General features: G+C 39.8%; 1 protein-coding gene across 1 annotated transcript in view; it reads right to left on the reverse strand.

Moving 5' to 3' along the window:
- The window catches only part of RERE (arginine-glutamic acid dipeptide repeats), a 409,222-nt gene that overhangs the window by 156,272 nt on the left and 234,679 nt on the right, over nt 1-18,271 (reverse strand). Inside the window, exons 5-6 of the mRNA XM_040645735.1 lie at nt 13,209-13,314; nt 11,499-11,595 (exon numbers count right to left, since the gene is read on the reverse strand). Coding sequence (XP_040501669.1) covers nt 11,499-11,595; nt 13,209-13,314 — 203 coding nt within the window. The remainder of the gene's footprint in view (nt 1-11,498; nt 11,596-13,208; nt 13,315-18,271) is intronic.

Raw genomic sequence — 18,271 nt, forward strand, 5'->3', positions numbered from 1 at the left:
AACAGCACAGATTTATATACCATTTCCATCATTTCAGAAAGTCCACCGGAAGCACTGATTTATAAGTAACAAGATACAATTAAAGGGAAATATGGACTAGGAATCAACTTTGCAGGCCCAGGACCTATCTCTAGTATGTAGCTGGAACTAAAATGAGCTTCTGGAAAAGAAAAAGCAGGTAAGATCACCTTTACAAATGAACAAACAATGCACTCACTCTGAAACTAACTATCCATCAATCTGACATGATTTAGTCCCTGAAACCTAGAAAAAATAGGTAAGTTCCTTTATCAGCTAAACAGGGATAAGAACACCTACTATACCCATCTCATACTAAGGAGATCAAATAAGAACTCTATGAAACTTTAAACACCAAAGTGCTGTACAAAGTAAGTTATTTCCAGCATTGTCTGTAACTAGAGGAAAGTGATTCCTCTTTTACTAGTCTTCATCATTACTCATATTCAAGGGTACCCTTTAACCTGAGTAATTAATCAATGTATTTGTTAAAGGTATAGAAACCCTACCAACCCACAATTCTAACACAGGCACTAGAAAACAGATATGTTTTGTTCAGGAAAGGGTTTCTCAGTCTCAGTATTACTGACATTTTGGACTGAATAATTTGTTGTTGTCAGAGGCTGTCCTGTACTTAGCAGTATCCCTGGATACAGTGCCCCCATCGCAGACACACTCATCATTGTGACAATCAAAAACATCTAAAGACATTGCCGAATGTTCTGTAGGGACAACAACACAGCTGGTTTAGGGAAAGCCAGAAGTGGCAGGAACATAAGCATATCATCTGATAAATGACCATGAAACTGTAATGGATAATCTCATCTACCACTAGGTCCTCTATTTGCTTTCTAGTTGATTATGTGAAAAGTACTGGTTTTTGTATGCTAATTTTATATCCTGCTACTTGACTCATTATTTGATACAGTTTAATCATTGGTTTTCTGAGGTTTTCCAGGTATGTTAGCTGTTGTTTGCAAATAAACATAGTTTTACATCTTCTTTACTCTTTTTTTTTTTTAAAGATTTATTTACTTGGGGGGGGGGGCACACAAGCAGGGGGAGAGGCAGAGGGAGAGGGAGAAGCAGATTCCTCACTGACTGGGAAGCCCCACATGGGGCTCGATCCCAGGACCCAGAGATCACAACCTGAGCTGCAGGCAGATGCTTAACTTGCTGGGCCATCCAGGTGCCTTTTACTCTTTCTTAGGACTTGAATTACACTGACCCTCTCACACAATGTGGAAAGTTATGGAAACAGTGGGCACCCTTGCCTTGCTCCTGATCTTGGTGGAAATGTCTCTCAGGTATTACTATTAGATATGATACTAGCTTTAGAAATAATCACTGCTTTAGAGATAAGGGGTTTTGTTTCCCCTCAGATGTAACAATATGGTATACAACATTAGCAGAGTCTCTAATAGTGAACCTACCCTGTATTTTTGGAATAAATCCCAATTGGTCATAATGTCATTTTTAATGAGATATTAAAATTTTAAAGGATCTGATTAATTAGATTTAATGTTTTTCTCCTCATTAATTTCTGTTTTTATTTCTATTTTCTTTCTCTGTGCTTTTTTGCTGTATAACAGTTTTTATTCATACTAGCCTGAAACAATCCAAATGTCCATCAATAAGGAAATGGGCAAAATATCATTATATATTTGTAAAATGAAATACTTCACAACAATACAAAGGAAAGAAGTACTGATACATAGCACATCACAGAGAAAAAGTCTCAAATACTAAATGCTGAGTAAAAGTAGCCAGGCACACAAAAGGCATATACTGTATGACTCCATTTCTATTGAATGAATTTCTAAAACAGGCAAAAGTAATTTATGGGGAGAGAAATCAGAATAATGGTTGCTTCTGGGTGGGAAGTTCTGAGAGGAGAGTAGCTTAAGAGAACATTCTGGGATGACAGGAATATTCCATGTCTTGTTCACGGTCAAACAAGTTTATCAAAATTCATAAAAATATAAACTTTAAATGTGCATTTTACTATATAAATATATTTAAAGTATTAGGGGAAAATAAAACAAGAGTCACTAGCATGTAACTACAGCTGTTTAAAGTTGCTATTCTTGGGGCACCTGGGTGGATCCAGGCGGTTAACTAACCATCCGACTCTTGGTTTCAGCTCAGGTCCTTAGATGGAGCCCCACATCAGGCTCCAGTTTCAGAGCCTCCAAGGTCCTATACACACCCCATTTCTAATGGGATGCTTCACTGTTAACAGAAATATAACTAAAGGGGCGTCTGGGTGGCACAGCGGTTAAGCGTCTGCCTTCGGCTCAGGGCGTGATCCTGGCTTTATGGGATCGAGCCCCACATCAGGCTCCTCCACTATGAGCCTGCTTCTTCCTCTCCCACTTCCCCTGCTTGTGTACCCTCTCTCGCTGGCTGTCTCTCTCTCTGTCAAATAAATAAAATCTTAAAAAAAAAAAGAAAAGAAATATAACTAAAGACTGGGAAGTGCCCTATTTAAGGGGCCTTTCATTCATCAGAAACAAGGCTTCCTGCTGGACTCATTTTGGTATTCCTTGGTGTGGTGCCCCACAGTTCCACCCTGGGCACGGCACCATTTGGTAAGTGTCCCCCAATTGGTGGGATGAGGCGATCTGAAGGGGATGAAGGAGCAGGAAAAGAACCACCTTACACAAGGAAAAAATATAAATGGAAATATGGCCCAGAAATTCATTCCATCAAAACTATCTGTAACTGGGAAAGTCTCTGTAGATTCCCAGGCACATGCAATGCACAGAATGCTTAGAGCAGCAGGCCTGCCAACAGCTTTGGTCATCACCCTTGCCTGAGCACAAAGGGAAAGAAAGATCTGGAGACAGAGTCAGCACCTTGTCAACTGTGAGCCATTTGACTAATGACAGGTATAGAATTTTTTTTAAAGTGTCTTCTGTTTTTCATTCTTCTGTTTGTCTTGCCTTCCTAGGGGTTATCTGAACACTTTCTATGATTCACCTGGACTCATTTACGGTGTTTTCAGAATATCGCTCCACACAGTTCCCTAAATAGTTGTTGTATGTGTGACAACTGATGTCACTTCCTCATCAGTGCCTCTGCCTCCCCACGGTGAAGTGGAACTGCTGTAAGCCTCGCTTCTACCTTTTTTTGTTATTCTTTTTATCATTGAAGCTGGGGACTCAATCGTTTAATTTTGTTTTTTTCATTTAAATTGATGTGTTTAACGTAACTAGCTTTCCTTTGATCAGTGTTTTTTTTTTAAGATTTTATTTATTTATTTGAGAGAGGGAGAGAGAGCGCGCACATGAGGGGGGAAGGGTCAGAGGGAGAAGCAGACTCCCTGCTGAGCAGGGAGCCCCACGCAGGACTCGTTCCTGGCACTCCAGGATCATTCATGACCTGAGCCAAAGGCAGTCGCTTAACCAACTGAGCCACCCAGGTGCCCTTTGATCAGTGTTTTAAATGCATGCTGCAGCTTCTAATACACAGTATTTTTACTGTTGTTTTTAAAAATTTCTTTAATTTCAGTTTTATTTCCCCTTCTACTCAGGAGTTGTTCAATAGGAAGCTTTATTTTTTAAGTTTTTTATTTTAATTGCAGTATAGTTAACATGCAGTGGTATATTCGTTTCAGGTGCCCGATATAGTGAGCCAAGAGTTCTATACGTTACTCAGTGCTCATCACGATGAGTGTCCCTTAAATCCCCATCCCCTATATCCCCCCTCCCTCCGGTGACCATCAGGGTGTTCTCCACAGTTAAGAAATAGGAAGTTTCAAATTTCCAAGTGAAAGGGGCTTTCTGTTCTTTGTCTTTGTTTGTAAACTACAGTTTTATCGCCTTTTCATGAGATAAATGTTTTTTGTGATCTAACACATGATGAATTTGAGAATGTGCCAAGGTACATAGAAAGAATGTGTATTCTTTATTACTAGGGTACAGAGCTCAATGTACGTCTGTAAGATTAAATGCATAGAAATAAATGTGTAACAAGAATGGGAACATCTCTATGAAGAAAATCCTTAAATACTCCTGAGCGACACAAAAGTAAACATGAACAAATGGAAAAACATCCCCTTGTTCTCGGATAGGAAAACTCAACATGGCATTTTCCATAGTTTGATCTATAAATTCAATGCTATCAATTAATTATCAATTAATGGAATGAAACACTTTACTACGAAGATTCGTAAGAAAAACAAATAACTGAGAAAGGGGAAACAATCAGTATTACGGTAAAAAATATTACAATGCCTCTACAATTAAAAGAGCATGGCAGTGGCACATAAACAGACAACAGACGACAGAACAAGTCTGGAATACACACAGTAACCTATGACAAAGGTGGCATCGTGAGCCACTGAGGGAAAGATAGGCTTTTTAATAAACGGCACTGGGACGACTGGGTAGAACTCCTCTGTAAATCTGGTGCACGGAGAGGCTTTCTAAGTAGGACTCAAAGGCCTGAGGGAATAAATAAAAAGACCGCCAAATCTGACTAGGTGAAAGTAAGTTTTGCAGAATTTTTTTTTAAACTGTAAAAGAAAACTGACGAGTGGGAGCAAACATCTGCAACATATACAAGAGAAAATGTAAAGAACTTTTATAGACAGAAAGACAAAAAAAACCCCAAAGGAAATGACATGAACAGATAATTCACAAGAAAAAGACGAAAGTATCCTTCAAACATAAAGAAAAAATGCTCAAACTCACTCACTGTTAGCAAAATAAAGCAGAATACCAAGATACTGTTTCTCACCTATCAGACTGGCACAATTTTAAAAAATAAAACCACATTCTATTGGGGAAACAGAGGGAGTGCAAATTGGCATATGCTCTCTGGAGGAAAACCACATATACATACGCCTTTCAACCCAGCAATCTCTCTCCGATGAAGCCACCCTGAAGGTTCACATCTAACAATAAGGAACCACATATGCACTAGGATATTCACTGCAGCATCATTTGTAACTGAAACATCCTGGGAACAACCTAAATGACCATTCACAAGACAGCAGCTAAGTAAACGGTGGTTCAGGCACACAGTGCAGTTCTATGTAGCTGTAAGAGAATGAGGACGATCTCTATGAACTGATACAGAGCAATTTCCAAAACATAACATTAAGTAAAAAAAAGCAAACACAAAAGCATATCTGTAGGATGCTACCCTTCATATAAGAATGAAGAGGTTATAAGAACACAGACATGTATTTGCTCATTTGAAAGGAAAATATGCAGGAGGGATAAACTAAGAAGCAAAGAGATCGGTTACCAATAATAGGTGGGTAGGAAAGAGGTGGGGAATGGAACCATGGTAAGAGAGTTGACAACTACATGACTGTCCATGGCCCTGACCCTCAGAAGCACAGCCATAGTCCACACACCCTCACATACCCAAAACTTAACAACAGTCCACATCAACCAGGAGGAGCTAGAAGTGGAACGCAAAGTCCCACACATGAACCTAACTCTATTACAAACGGGTAACACAGCCACATATAAGGAGGTATGAAAAAACAGAACTGACCTAAGCAACGTTGGAAAATGCTATCTTGCCAATATATTTCAGGACTAAAGACAAAAATTTAGTCAGTAAATCTGTTTCTCACAGGGACATGAGTTACAAATTCTGAAACTATACGTATTCTTGAAGAAAATAAAAATATTATATTTTAACAATAGGAACAGAATTTTTCGCGGCTGAAGAAAAAAGCTGCAAAAAGAGGCACAATAAGATGACTCTTGTGGTGTTGGACAGGAAGCTTGCCTTCCCTCTCTGCTGTTAGCCATGCAAGGATACAAGAAGTCGGCAGTCTGTAAACTAGAAGAGGGTTCTCACTAGAACTCAAACATGCTGTACTCTGATCTCAGACTTTCAGCTTCCAGAACGGTAAGAAATAAATTTCTGTTGTTTACAAGCCACCCAAGTCTATGGTATTTTGTTACAGCAGCCTGAATGGGGTAAGATATTAGTGAAATTCAAAAGGGTCTTCAGTTCAACTGTATGGTACTAATGCTAATTTCCTGGTTCTGACAACCGTATACAGTCACCCGATGTTAACACTGAGGAAGACTGGGGGAAATGCAGTATTTACAACTTTTCTGTGTGTCTACGAGTAGCTCCAGATAAAAGAATTTTTACAGGACTGAGATGTACTCAAGAGCAGAGAATATATTGTTCAGGCAGGTGCTTCCAGCACCTCAGAGCCCTCCCCCAATTAGCAGCTCAATGACTTGTTAAATGATGAATGAGCCAATAAATAAAATGACTGTTAAGTTATGGTGTCTAATGAAGTACTAAGCACGTACAGACAAAACAATAAAAATGCTGAAGATCGAAGTTATTTCACATATAAAAACAACAGTTGATTAAAGCCAGGAAATGATCTTGGAACTGTGAAACTAAAAGCTCCGAGGCAGCATGAAGCTCCACAGGGAACTCTCAGGAGCTAAAGGACCTGTCTCAATGCTGAGAATGGCTGGAGAACTGCACAAAGATGTAATGAGTCTGTACCAATCACTACCTGGATGATCCTAAAGGCCCGTAACAAAGTAAAGAGATCAATTAATTCAGAATGAAAAGGGGGAAGATTAGAAGCTCTGCAGAGCCAGTTCAGGGTTTCTTGGCCCCAGGAGGCTGCCAGAAAACTCACTCTAAAACATATTCCTCTAAGACAAATTCCTAGCTAAGATGTCACCTGACCTACCTGAGTATATTTTTTTTTTCTAAGCGATTCTCTGAAGAAGCAGATAATCAGAAAGTTGGGAAACAGCCCTTAAGTCGTTGAGACATTTATGATACTTGGGAATTCAATGCTACAGGTGAACAGTAAAGCCGAAAACACTGCCAGGTCACATGTTCATGGTCCAATCACAAAGCAATCTCTCTAGATCCTTTCTCTGGTCATCAATAAAACATGATCCTTAGGGTGAAAAAAGTAACACAGCAAACAAATTGTAAGCAATAATTTTTATTTAGTGTTTTTATTACATTAGTGTAATAAAATTTATCTTCTTGTTCTCAGAGCAGGTTTATCTGCTCATTCTTAGAGCATCTAGAGATGGTTCCTCGAGCTAAACTCTTCCTCCCATACCTAAAGTAATCAAAGTATCCAATCAACTCAGCCAAGGGGCAACAGAAAAAATAAAATAAATGGATGTTGAGTAATTGTGCCATCAATAACTCGGTACAGAATTACATTTAATTTTACTTTTTCTTTTCTCCCTTTTATGCTCTAAGTCCCAATTCTGATTCAATGACTGTACGCACTACTCGTGCTATATTGGGTATGAGGCATTCTGAGAGACTTTTTCACACCCCTTATCTTACTGGATGTAGAACCAGAAGATATGTGGTTCAGGGTTCTGTCACTTAATCATGTGGCCTTGAGTTTGTCAAAAGGATGGCTCAAAAGTTAACAAACTTGACCTTGATCACAAAACTATGTGGCACAGCCAAGATTCAAACAGAACTCTTCTCATTTCAGAGCACCTGGGTGGCTCAGTCTGTTAAATGTTTGACTCTTGGTTTCAGCTCAGGTCATGATCTCAGGGTTGTGAGACTGAGCCCTACATCGGGCTTCACACTGGGCAGCGAGTCTGCTAGAGATTCTCTCCCCCTCCCTCTCTCTCTGCCCCCCCCCCGCTTTTGTGCTCATATTCTCTCTCTCTCTCAAATAAATAAATCTTAAAAACAACAACAACAAAAACTGAAGTCTTCCCATTTCAACCTGGTGTTTTTTCTATTTTATCAGCAAGGGCCAAAAACACATACCAGGGAGTAAGGAGAACTCAAACATACTTCTCTCAAGATACTAACTTTACTGTATGGCTATTGATAAATGTAATGAAGAAAAGAAAACAAACAGCAGTAGAACCTTAGCCTGAAAGGCAGGATGAGGGGCAGCCAAGGCAAGAATTTAAAAATAGCAGCCAAGCAGTAATGCTGGACCTCAACACAGGTTTCTGTAACTGATGGTCCCACAGTCTCCTCTGGAAGTGAATTAATTTGGGTAAGGAAATACTATAATCTCAACACAGAATAGGCTGCAGAGGAATTCCGTCTTCTGTCTGATTCCCAGTGGCTAAAGGACAAAGCGCTGTCCTCCCTTATAACACAACCCTAGCACCAGCTTGAAAGAGAAAGCTCTACATCAGTTTCCCCCTAAGGGAATGCAATGGCAGGGGCCCCTCAGATTTACCGAGTCCCGTGAATCCACACAACTGAGCACTTTGATCTTTGACAAGAAGGGTGCTAAGCACTAACAAAATCAGTCTTTCTTTTTCTTATTTCTCCTCCACGTTTTGTTCACTATGTTCATTTGATCCTTTTTCATGTGCCTATGGACTATTTTATTTGTCTCTTTCCAAACTAATTTTATTTTTGGCAGAACTGCTTTATAGCTATAGAGGAAGAAAAAATTCTTTCTGTGGGTAAATGAAGGAAAAACTGGGAAAAAAAATTTAAAGGTTGGGGTGCCTAGGTGGCTCAGTCAGTTGGGTGTCCAACTCTTGGTTTCAGCTTGGGTTGTGGTCTCAGGGTCATGGGGTTGAGACCCACATCAAGCTCTCTCCCCCCCTCTACTCCCACCCCCCCCCCCACCACTGNCACTCTCTCTCAAATAAATAAATAAATAAATAAAATCTTTAAAAGAAAAAAAAGGTAGAGGTTAATTCCACTACCACCCCCTGCCGTATTTTAAAATTAAAGTAATCTAGGGGCACCTGGGTGTCTCAGTTGGTTAAGTATCTGAATTCATTTCAGGACATCATCCCAGGGTCCTAGGATGGAGCCCTGCTGTCATGTCAGGCTCCACACACACACACACACACACACACACACACTCTCTCTCTCTCTCTCTCTCTCCCCCCCTCAAATAAATAAAATCTTTAAAACTAAATAAATTAATCAAACTAAATTAAGTCAAATCAAAGTAATCTAGTTTTGGTAAAGAAAAAAGGAACAAATAGAGATTCGGGGGTAGGGGGGCACCATTCAATGCTGCTTTTATGGGAGATGAACTTACAGCAAGCACTCTAAAACTGAGAACCAGGCAAGATTACTAAGTAATGGTAAGAACCATACATATGAGCTCAGATGCAGACAAATGTCAATACATGTACAAGTATTTACTGAGCACCTACCAGGCCAGTTCAATAATTATGTGACCACTATCATCTACATCTATGAGGGAAAAAAATCCAATTATCAGGGCACACAAAGAGCTAACAAATCAAATTTAAGGTGACAGCTATAACGAAATCACCTCATGGCCGCTTCAAAGAAAATACCACAGAAGGAAAAAACGAATCAGTAAGGGTTCTAGTCACACCCACAGTGAAAAGAAGACAAAGAATTACCATCAGCACTCCAGCCCTTCCACGGCCAGAGAAGAGGCAGTGACCACAGAGTTACGCATCTCCAGAAAGTGTCTGATTATAAACCTAGTTAAAGTACATTCACTGGGTCCAGTTGGAATGATGTGGGACAACTGGTTCCTCTAAAAAGGGTAAAACAGGGGCTCCTGGATGGCTTAGTCGGTTAAGTTAGACGTCTAACTTCAGTTCAGGTTATGATCTTACAGTCCTGGGAGAAAGCCCCACATAGGGCTGCTGCCTGCTCTGCAGGGAGTCTACTTGTCCCTCTCCCTCTGCTCCTCCCCTTGCTCATGCTCTCTGTGTCTCTCTCTCAAATAGGTAAATAAAATCTTTTTAAAATATTTTTAAAAAGTAGAAAGGGTAAAATAGTATAAAATGACTCCACAAATCTGAAGAGCCACTAACAGTTAAATATATTCATTTCAAGCAAATACATCAAAACATATTAAATAACCAGAGTTATGTCTCACATATTTATTTGTTTTAACTTCAACTCTACATTGCTTAAAATCATGTAACTCAACCAATGACACAATATGGAAACAGGAGGGAAAAGCATATAGCACGTTAAGAAAGAATGCCAGGATCAAGCCACTTGCCTTCACTAACAATTTAACGGCCCCTCCCTCCCTCCCTTCCACTTGCGTTATTCAGCATTGGTGTGTAAGACTGGAAAGTCACTGCCACAAAGACATAAAAAGCTTGTGGGAATTTGGAAGATGTTTCTAAAACACCACAGGAATTCTCTAAATTTATCTAAAGTCCTGTAAGAGGCCAAATCTAACCACACACACTCCTACCCATACAGCAGGGATTGGCAAACTATGGCTCCAGAGCCAAATGTGGTCCACTGGCCCTCCTGAGCCAAATCTGGCCGGTTTTATACCGCCCAGAACTAAAAATACTTTTTACATTTTTAAATGGCTTAAAAAAAAAAATCAAAAAAAGGGTAATATCTCCTGACATGTGCAAATTAAATGAAATTCAAATTTTAGTGTCCATAAATAAAGTTTTATTGGCGTATGCCACCTCGTTTATTTACACGTTGCCTATGATTTTTGCGCTATAATGGCTGACCAGAGTAGCTACACAAGGGGGACCATATGAAAGATGATCTGGTCCAAAACATCTACCCAAACGTGCCCTAAAAGTTGCTACTAATTTGCCTTGAAATAACTCGCCTTAGCTAGGTAGCTTTGCAGAAGAAACTCCAGACGGTTTTACTGAATACCATCTGAGCAATATAATAGAGAAACTATTTTATCTCATTATAGCTAAGTTAAAAGCAAGCAAATCCCTATGACTTTTTTTCCCCAATTTTATTCTTTAACAAAGAATGTAGTCTTCCACCACTTTATTCTTTCTAGTTGGGAAAGAGTTATAAAAATATTACTCGTCTTACTTCCTCTACTACTTAAGAAGACCAACACCTTCCACTTACATACAAAATACACCAGGATATATATCTCAGTGTTCTTTTCCTAAAAGGGACAGAAAACACCATAAAGTACAAAGCAGTGGCTCATGGTCACTTTTCATATAATTACTTAAGACTACCTGCAATATTACCTCCTTACTCAGAATAAAATCTTCAATATATTCTCCCTACTCACAGCTTTTTGGTAGGAAATTTTTCATACATACAAAAAAGTGAAAGAACAGGTCAATAAGGCTTCCTATAAACCTTGCCTAGACTCTTAAGTACATGCTGCCATATTTGTTTCGCCCATTTCTCTATCTTTTCTAGTAGAAGTAACTGATTCTTAAGAAAATAATCTGTAGACCATCGTAACACTTCATCCTAAATACTTTCTAGCAAACAGTGCCCGGATACTAGTTCTCAAACCAGCATGCTAATAAGGAAACAGAGCTACAAAACTATTAAAAAAAATTTTTAAGTTGCTTTTTTTCCCCTCCCCAGATTAATGAAAATATAGGTACTACCTCTGAATTCCCAATAATCCACAAACTTAACCCTGGAGTGTTAGCTTACTGAGACCATAAGAGTAGTCTAACTAATATCGTGATTATCGAAAGAGGTCGGAACAGCTCAGACTCCCTGCCTCCCGTGTTCGACGATTGTTCCTTCGCAGGAAGGACCACATCTCCAGCACTTACCTAAGGGCAGCAGCGTGGTACGTGTCGACGTAATCAGAAATGAAGAGCTCTCGGTTCTTGATAACTGGGTCTGTAATGACAAGTTCTCTTCCAGAGTCTGTCAAAATAATTAATTAAGAAGGTATTAAGATTGAGCCTCCCAAAACAATTAGGAAAATTTTTGCAAAATCTTCTTTCAGGTTCACCTGCCACTAAAGAAAGTACAATAAATAAGCAGGTCTGGTCAGGAGGAATAACAACAGGAATAAAGTATCCTGTTGGGTATGTTTTACACCCTTTACTGAGTCTCCACACTTTGCTGAAATGCATTAAGCAATTAATGAAAAAAAGGAAAAAAAAAAAGAAGAAGAAACAACCACCACATTTTTAACAAACTTGTAAACTACTGAAATATTTAGTGATCCTGTCCATTTTAATTTCTTATTGCTATATATTCCAGGATGGAGTGAAATCACTCTGTTTCTGTTGAAAAAAATAACCAAGTTACTATTTTTAATCAGGAACCATAATTTAACTGTTTTAACAGAAATTTTTATAGCTTCAAAGAAGGAAAAAAAACTAGTGAGTTATAAAGGAACATCATTCTTGGGGTGCCTGAGTGGCTTAGTCAGTTAAGTGTCTGCCTTCAGCTAAGATCCCAGGGTCCTGGGATCGAGCTTGGTCCACATCGGGCTCCCTGCTCAGCGGGAGGCCTGCTTCTCTCTCTCTCTCTCTCTGCCAGTTCCCCTGCTTATGCTCTCTCGCTCACTCTCTCAAATAAATAAATAAATCTTCAAAAAAAAAAATCATTCTTTAAAACTGTGTTTGATTACTCCTTTGTTGACTCAAAACCTATCACCAAAAGCAGTGTGGACAAGTGGGAAGAGAGCAGACATCAGGGCTGACCACGCTGGATCCCAGCCTGGCTGGGACCACTTAGAAGACATGTCACCTGGCAACTCCTTGAGCATCTCTATCTCAATTTCCTCAGCTGAATGTGGGCAGTGACCAACTCTAACTCATATGATTAATGGGTAACAAATGTGGATCAGCTAGCATGAGGCCCAGCACCGCTCCAAAAGATCAATAAAAATGCACAATTATACATCTGAACAAATGCAAGATACATTTTATGTGCATATCTCATGTGTCAATAAAATTACTGGGTAGAAACTACAATGCCAGAGCAAGAAAAAATAAAAGATGCTCTGAACTACCTTCCTGATTATTCTGAAAGTCAAGATGCAAACTGAATCCCAAATCACTCAGGAAAGCTATGCTTTCAAAACTGAAGTTCACAGCCCTGAATGCAGAAGTGTAATCATGCAGATTATCGAAAAGGAAAAAAGAAATAAAACATAACCTTAGTGTTTTAAGTATTATTAGTTCATCATAAGGGGAGAAAAAGTAATATCAGGGGAGAAAAAGTAATATCAGGGGAGAAAAAATAAAATTACTATTGTTTCCAAAGACCTATCTCTATTCCAAGTTTAAGGGGAAGATGTTATTGGCACATCTCTCTGGTTGCTTGGGGTTTTTTTGAGGCAAAAATAATGAAAGAACTCAGCAAAAGTAAATAAATAAATAAACATTCCAGTAATGTCCTTAGAGTTACAAAAAGCTTTTTCAGAGACAATTTTTTGTAGTGCTTATCTCCATTTAATGATTGTCTTTAGAAACAGCCTTGTCCAAAGCTAAGAAAACGTAGAAATCAAACCAGGACATATTTACCATTTTCATTATGCCGATCCTGAACCAAATGCTGGTACACAGAATCTGGAACTTCAGACTGACGGTAGTACCATTTGACGTTCATGAGTAGATGGTCCCTCTTACTCTGAAAAGGAAAATCTAACAGCATTAGGAACAGGATTTCGGGTGCCCACAGGTGTACACCATACCCATGATCAAAAGCCCCTGTAAACAGGTGGAGAAGCAGAGAGGGAGACTCACAATTACCACCAGGACCACAAAATACATAAGCTAAAGAAGAGGTCAAAGGTGTTTTTAATCCCAGCCATAGCACCCTCTAACCCTATCGCTCAAAACGCTTATTCCAAGAAACCAAAGGAGCCAAACCTGAACCGATAAATCTCCCCAGTTTGATTAAGTAATTCATTCAGTATTATGTTATTTAGCATTAACTATACAAAACCACATGAATACATCCTTCTATCTGAACTCTTAATCAATTTGGTAAATATTCTTAAATTGTGTCAGCACAATGTCAAGGCCATTAAGGGCAATAAGTTAGAAAAAACTTACCCTGCAAGGCCTGGCACAAAGTCATCTGTCCACGGTGTGCCAATCTCCCAGACTGAACTACATCTCCCTCCACAGTACTGCCACCTGACTTGCAGTACTGGGGCAAACCAACACACAAACTGTGGGTAATGGTGAAGGCACTAGCAGTCCATGGAGCAGGGACCCTATTTTATTTATCTTCAAATTCCCAGAGAATGGAAAAACTTGTCCATAAATATTTATGAATAATAGAGTCCTACGATGATCAGGGACCCTAAATGTCTGTGGGACACTTAGCCATGTTATCCCCACAAGTTAACTTTGCTCCTGGTTCATTCAAAGAATAAAGGAAGAATAATGCTACCTTTCTGTTTGAAGGCGATGGGGCTACAGCCTGAGAGAGACTGTGCACCTGGTTGTTTTTTAACCCAGGTGAGGGCCTTCAGAGACCTTCCCAAGGTGACTGCAATATCGTTCCTCTGAGCAGCATCCAGCTTGTCATCACAGGTCAGAGGTGAGTGAGAAATGAATGAGAACTAAAATTCAAGACACGTCTCATGTTTATGAAGGAGATGACCAACTCTAAAATATGTCAAAGAAGTCTTCTTTAATAAAGTAAGACTCTTTCTGCTTAAATGAGAGGTATGTATATATATCCTTCACTAAAAGACCAGAAAGGCTTTCAAAAACAAACAACAAAAACGTTCACTGAAATACTTAAGCCACTTTACTAGAAATAAAAGAACCGCTGAAAGTCCTGACGAACTCAAATGTGAAGAAGTGCTATTCCAAAGTGAGTATCACCAACACCAGGGTTCACACTTTATCATTAACTGTGTCAGACAGACAGGCCTACGAAAACAGGGCATCATTACTGGTTTGAATAAAACAGACTGTACACAAAGAATAAACCTACATAATGGGTACTTTTTAGTTTTTATCCATTTTGCACTTTTATATTCTATGCTGTTTATACTAAAGGTGGAAAATGAGGATTAATCAGTGTTACATAAAAAGAATAAATGTTACATGCAAGAGTTTATACACAAGAGCAATTACTCCCTGCAGAGGATTATGACAGAGGTAACAGCTGACCTGGGGGTGGGGGGGAGATGGGAAAGATTTCAATGGATACTTTTTAGGCAAAGGAGACCTGAGGAAGACACAAAGATAGAGAAAAGATAGAGGAAGCACTAGACGTACCCATGGTCCATCTGCATGCAGCACAGGAAAACGTTCTGCATGGTATGGAGAAGAACTGGAATCCTGCCGTTAGTGGGTTTTTCTCTGGACAAGTGGGGTCCTCTATCTCTGTTGCTGGCCAAATACCCAGGCAGTGAGGGGCAACACACCAGGTCATGAGAAAGCAGCTAAAAGACGAGAGTTTCCCTCCGAGGCACAGCGATAAACAGCAGGGCCAGGATGAGGCAAACCAGGGGAGGGGCGGAGGCTGTCAGGAGGTACTCAAGGATAAACTCGCCTAAGCTAATACACTGTCCCAGAAGAGGTTCTCACCTTCAGCACTGCTGATATTGGGTCCAGGAAGTGCTGTGGGTGCCTATCCTGTGCACTGCTTGACACTTCGCAGCATTCCTGGCCTCCAACCACTAAATGCCAGGGGGCACCCCTCCCTCACTGGGACAACCAAAGAAATGTCTCCAACATTGCCAACTATTCCCTGAGGGGAAAAAATTACTCCCCCCACCCCCTGAAAACCAATGGTCTAACAGTTTCTTTTTTAAGGAAAGCTAAACCAGAATGGTGAGAATAAAACCCGGTTTAAGCACTACCAGAAGGGAACATGGAATGTAGGTGAGAACACGGTAAAGTCTGTCAAAAGTTGGGTTTGAACCCCATCTTCACCACCTTCTAGCTAATATGACTGTGGGCGTGTTAATTAAGACATTCTGAGCCTCCCCTTTTCTGTAATATGGGAATACTGAAACCTACCTAACAGATGACTGAAAGAAGGAGAAAGATGGAAAAGCATCTGGAACTGAGCAGGCACTCAGTTTTCTGTTAGTAGGTGGCCATAACCAGTGCTTCACAGAAAAATTTCAGGAACTTTGCTAAGAACCGTAGAAGTTATTTCTTTATGAGAATATGGTTTCTTTCAAGAGATGACAGAGATCTCCAGTCCCTCAACACTAATGGATGCCTCAATGCTCACAGTAATCAACTACTTAACAGGGCTCAAAGGAATTCAGATCTCCTAGCAGTCTTAGCAACCATGTTCTGAAATCTGTACTTCCGTGTGTTTCTTTAACACATCTAAGCTGTCCGAAAATCTGAGGGACAACTGAAATTAGCTTTTAAAGGTACCCTAACTGGCAATCATATAATGTCTATTTTTCAGAACCAAGCCAGCAATTCGGGCTACCTTTTGAGGTTTAATATCTATGTTAACTTCTGACTCTCGCATACTTAATGATCACACACACACACGCGCACACACACACACACACACACAATTACTGCTCTCGTTTATTTGTACCTAGATTTACGACTCCTAGTACCAGAGGCAGTTACAAAGGCAGGTGAAAGCCCATCGGATTTCCTAATGCAGTACTACCTAATCACCAGGGAGTGGCAGCATTGCGTTAAAAAAAAGACTCCAGAATCTTAATTCTGGATACAACAGAACAAAAGATTGATTCAAAGTAAACAAAAGTTCTGAACAAAACTAAGTCGCTGTGAGAGACATAATCTTCCTAAATAGGCCTGGAAGTTAAAGATTAAACATCTATAAAAGGAGGCAGTGTGCTATTTCAGAGAGTACTAGACTAAAATTAAATAATCTAGGCTTCTAGTCCTGTCTGCAATCACTAGTTAGCTGGGGACAACCTTAGTAGACCCAAACAAATGAAGGGGAGAACAACATGATTTCTAGGGTCGCATTTCATTTTGTACACTGACATCTAGATTTCTTCCCCAGACAAAATCAGTACATACAGTGGGGCTGGGGGAGAGCCTTTCCTGTTTTCTCTACACCAACATAATGGCACCAGCTAACATTACCATCCTAAAGAGGTTTTACAAATTAAAATGCCATCTTTCCTGGAAGCAGTTGCAGTGAGCAACAGCAAAAGGGAACAGAGCAGTGCACCCCCTCTGCCAGTAAATCCTCCCAAAGCTGCCTCAGACACACAGGTGCCGCCCAATATTAACCACAGGATATCTTCGTGTTCTTCCCGCTACTCGTTAGACAAAGACTGCTGCTCAGAATCACAGAAAATTGAAAGCAAAAGTAAACTTAGAGATCACCTGATTTAGCCCAAACCACCTACGTATGAATCAGGGTTTTGCAACTGATTTGGGCAAATGACTTCTCTAAGTCTCACTTCTCTCACACATAAAATGAGGGGAAATAATAGCTTCTACCACATTCAGCTGTGAGGGTTAAATAAATGAACACGAGCAGAGTGAACCAGCTCTCAGTGTTGGATATTACTATCTACAGACAGGAACCAAGCTACAAGAGGTTTACTTATGTATTTTGCTTTTCCACAGATACAAAATTAAGGGGGTAAGAGCAATACAAAAATAAATCATGTAGCAAAGTAGGGGGGAAGAATCTCCACTTTTGCAACAATTTGAGAAGCATATCAAGTATTTTTAACAAATAGGCCTCATTACCAGCTAGTGATATAACTGTACAATTCCATAAAGGTCTAAGTGGTTATAAATGACACATTTTAAACAGAATGCTGAGTGAAGAGGGAAGTGGTGAGAAGCTTCCCAGGTGAAGGCACCCTGGGGTATACTTCTGGGTACAAAGAACCCACCGAGAAGTAAATAATTTCCCACCATTTTATCTTTAGAGAGAGAGAGAGAGAGATCTGACTGACTATCTGACTGTACAGGTAGCAGGAAGCACCAGCTCTAAGAAAAAAACACCACAAAGGAATGTGTCCAGTGTGCTTACAGTAAGGTTTCCCAGGATGACTGTGTAAACAAGGAGAGTAGTTGATTCTGGGTTAAATTAGTGGATTCTTCCACATCACTGGTTTGGATTTCTCTGAAAGGAGGGATATATGTAAATTTAAGGAAATAGTTTGAGGACAAAACCCATCCCTACCTGGGTTTAGAAAAAAGACAAAGAGCCTAATGTTGGGTATTTGGGAACAGAACAGGAGGATTTGTAGAGCTATGAATTATCAGACAATACACTGAAAATTAATGAACTAAAAAGTCAGAACTGAAATTAAACATTCAGGATGAGATAACTAACAGGTAAACTAGGAGAAAGGGAAGGCAAACAAGAGGCTGCTGTTGAAGGGACTAGTTCATTTTATCGGCAGCACAGAATCTGACCATCCCAAATAAATATAAGATCCAAGGCCAAGAACTAAAGTTCCCTTCCCGGAGATCTTTTTAATGATTATTAATAAAGTACCTCCACTGATTAAATAGCCAATCTGATTCTTTCCTAGGACCAGTCTTGATATCATCTGAGAAAACATTTTAACACAACATTAAAAAATAAACGAAGTATGGGGGTGGTGGCTGGAGGTCGTAAATGACCAAGAGGACAAGTGCAGAGATTATTT

This window comes from Ursus maritimus, unplaced genomic scaffold (genome assembly GCF_017311325.1).
Source record: "Ursus maritimus isolate PB19 unplaced genomic scaffold, ASM1731132v1 scaffold_32, whole genome shotgun sequence".
Taxonomy (NCBI): Eukaryota; Metazoa; Chordata; class Mammalia; order Carnivora; family Ursidae; genus Ursus; species Ursus maritimus.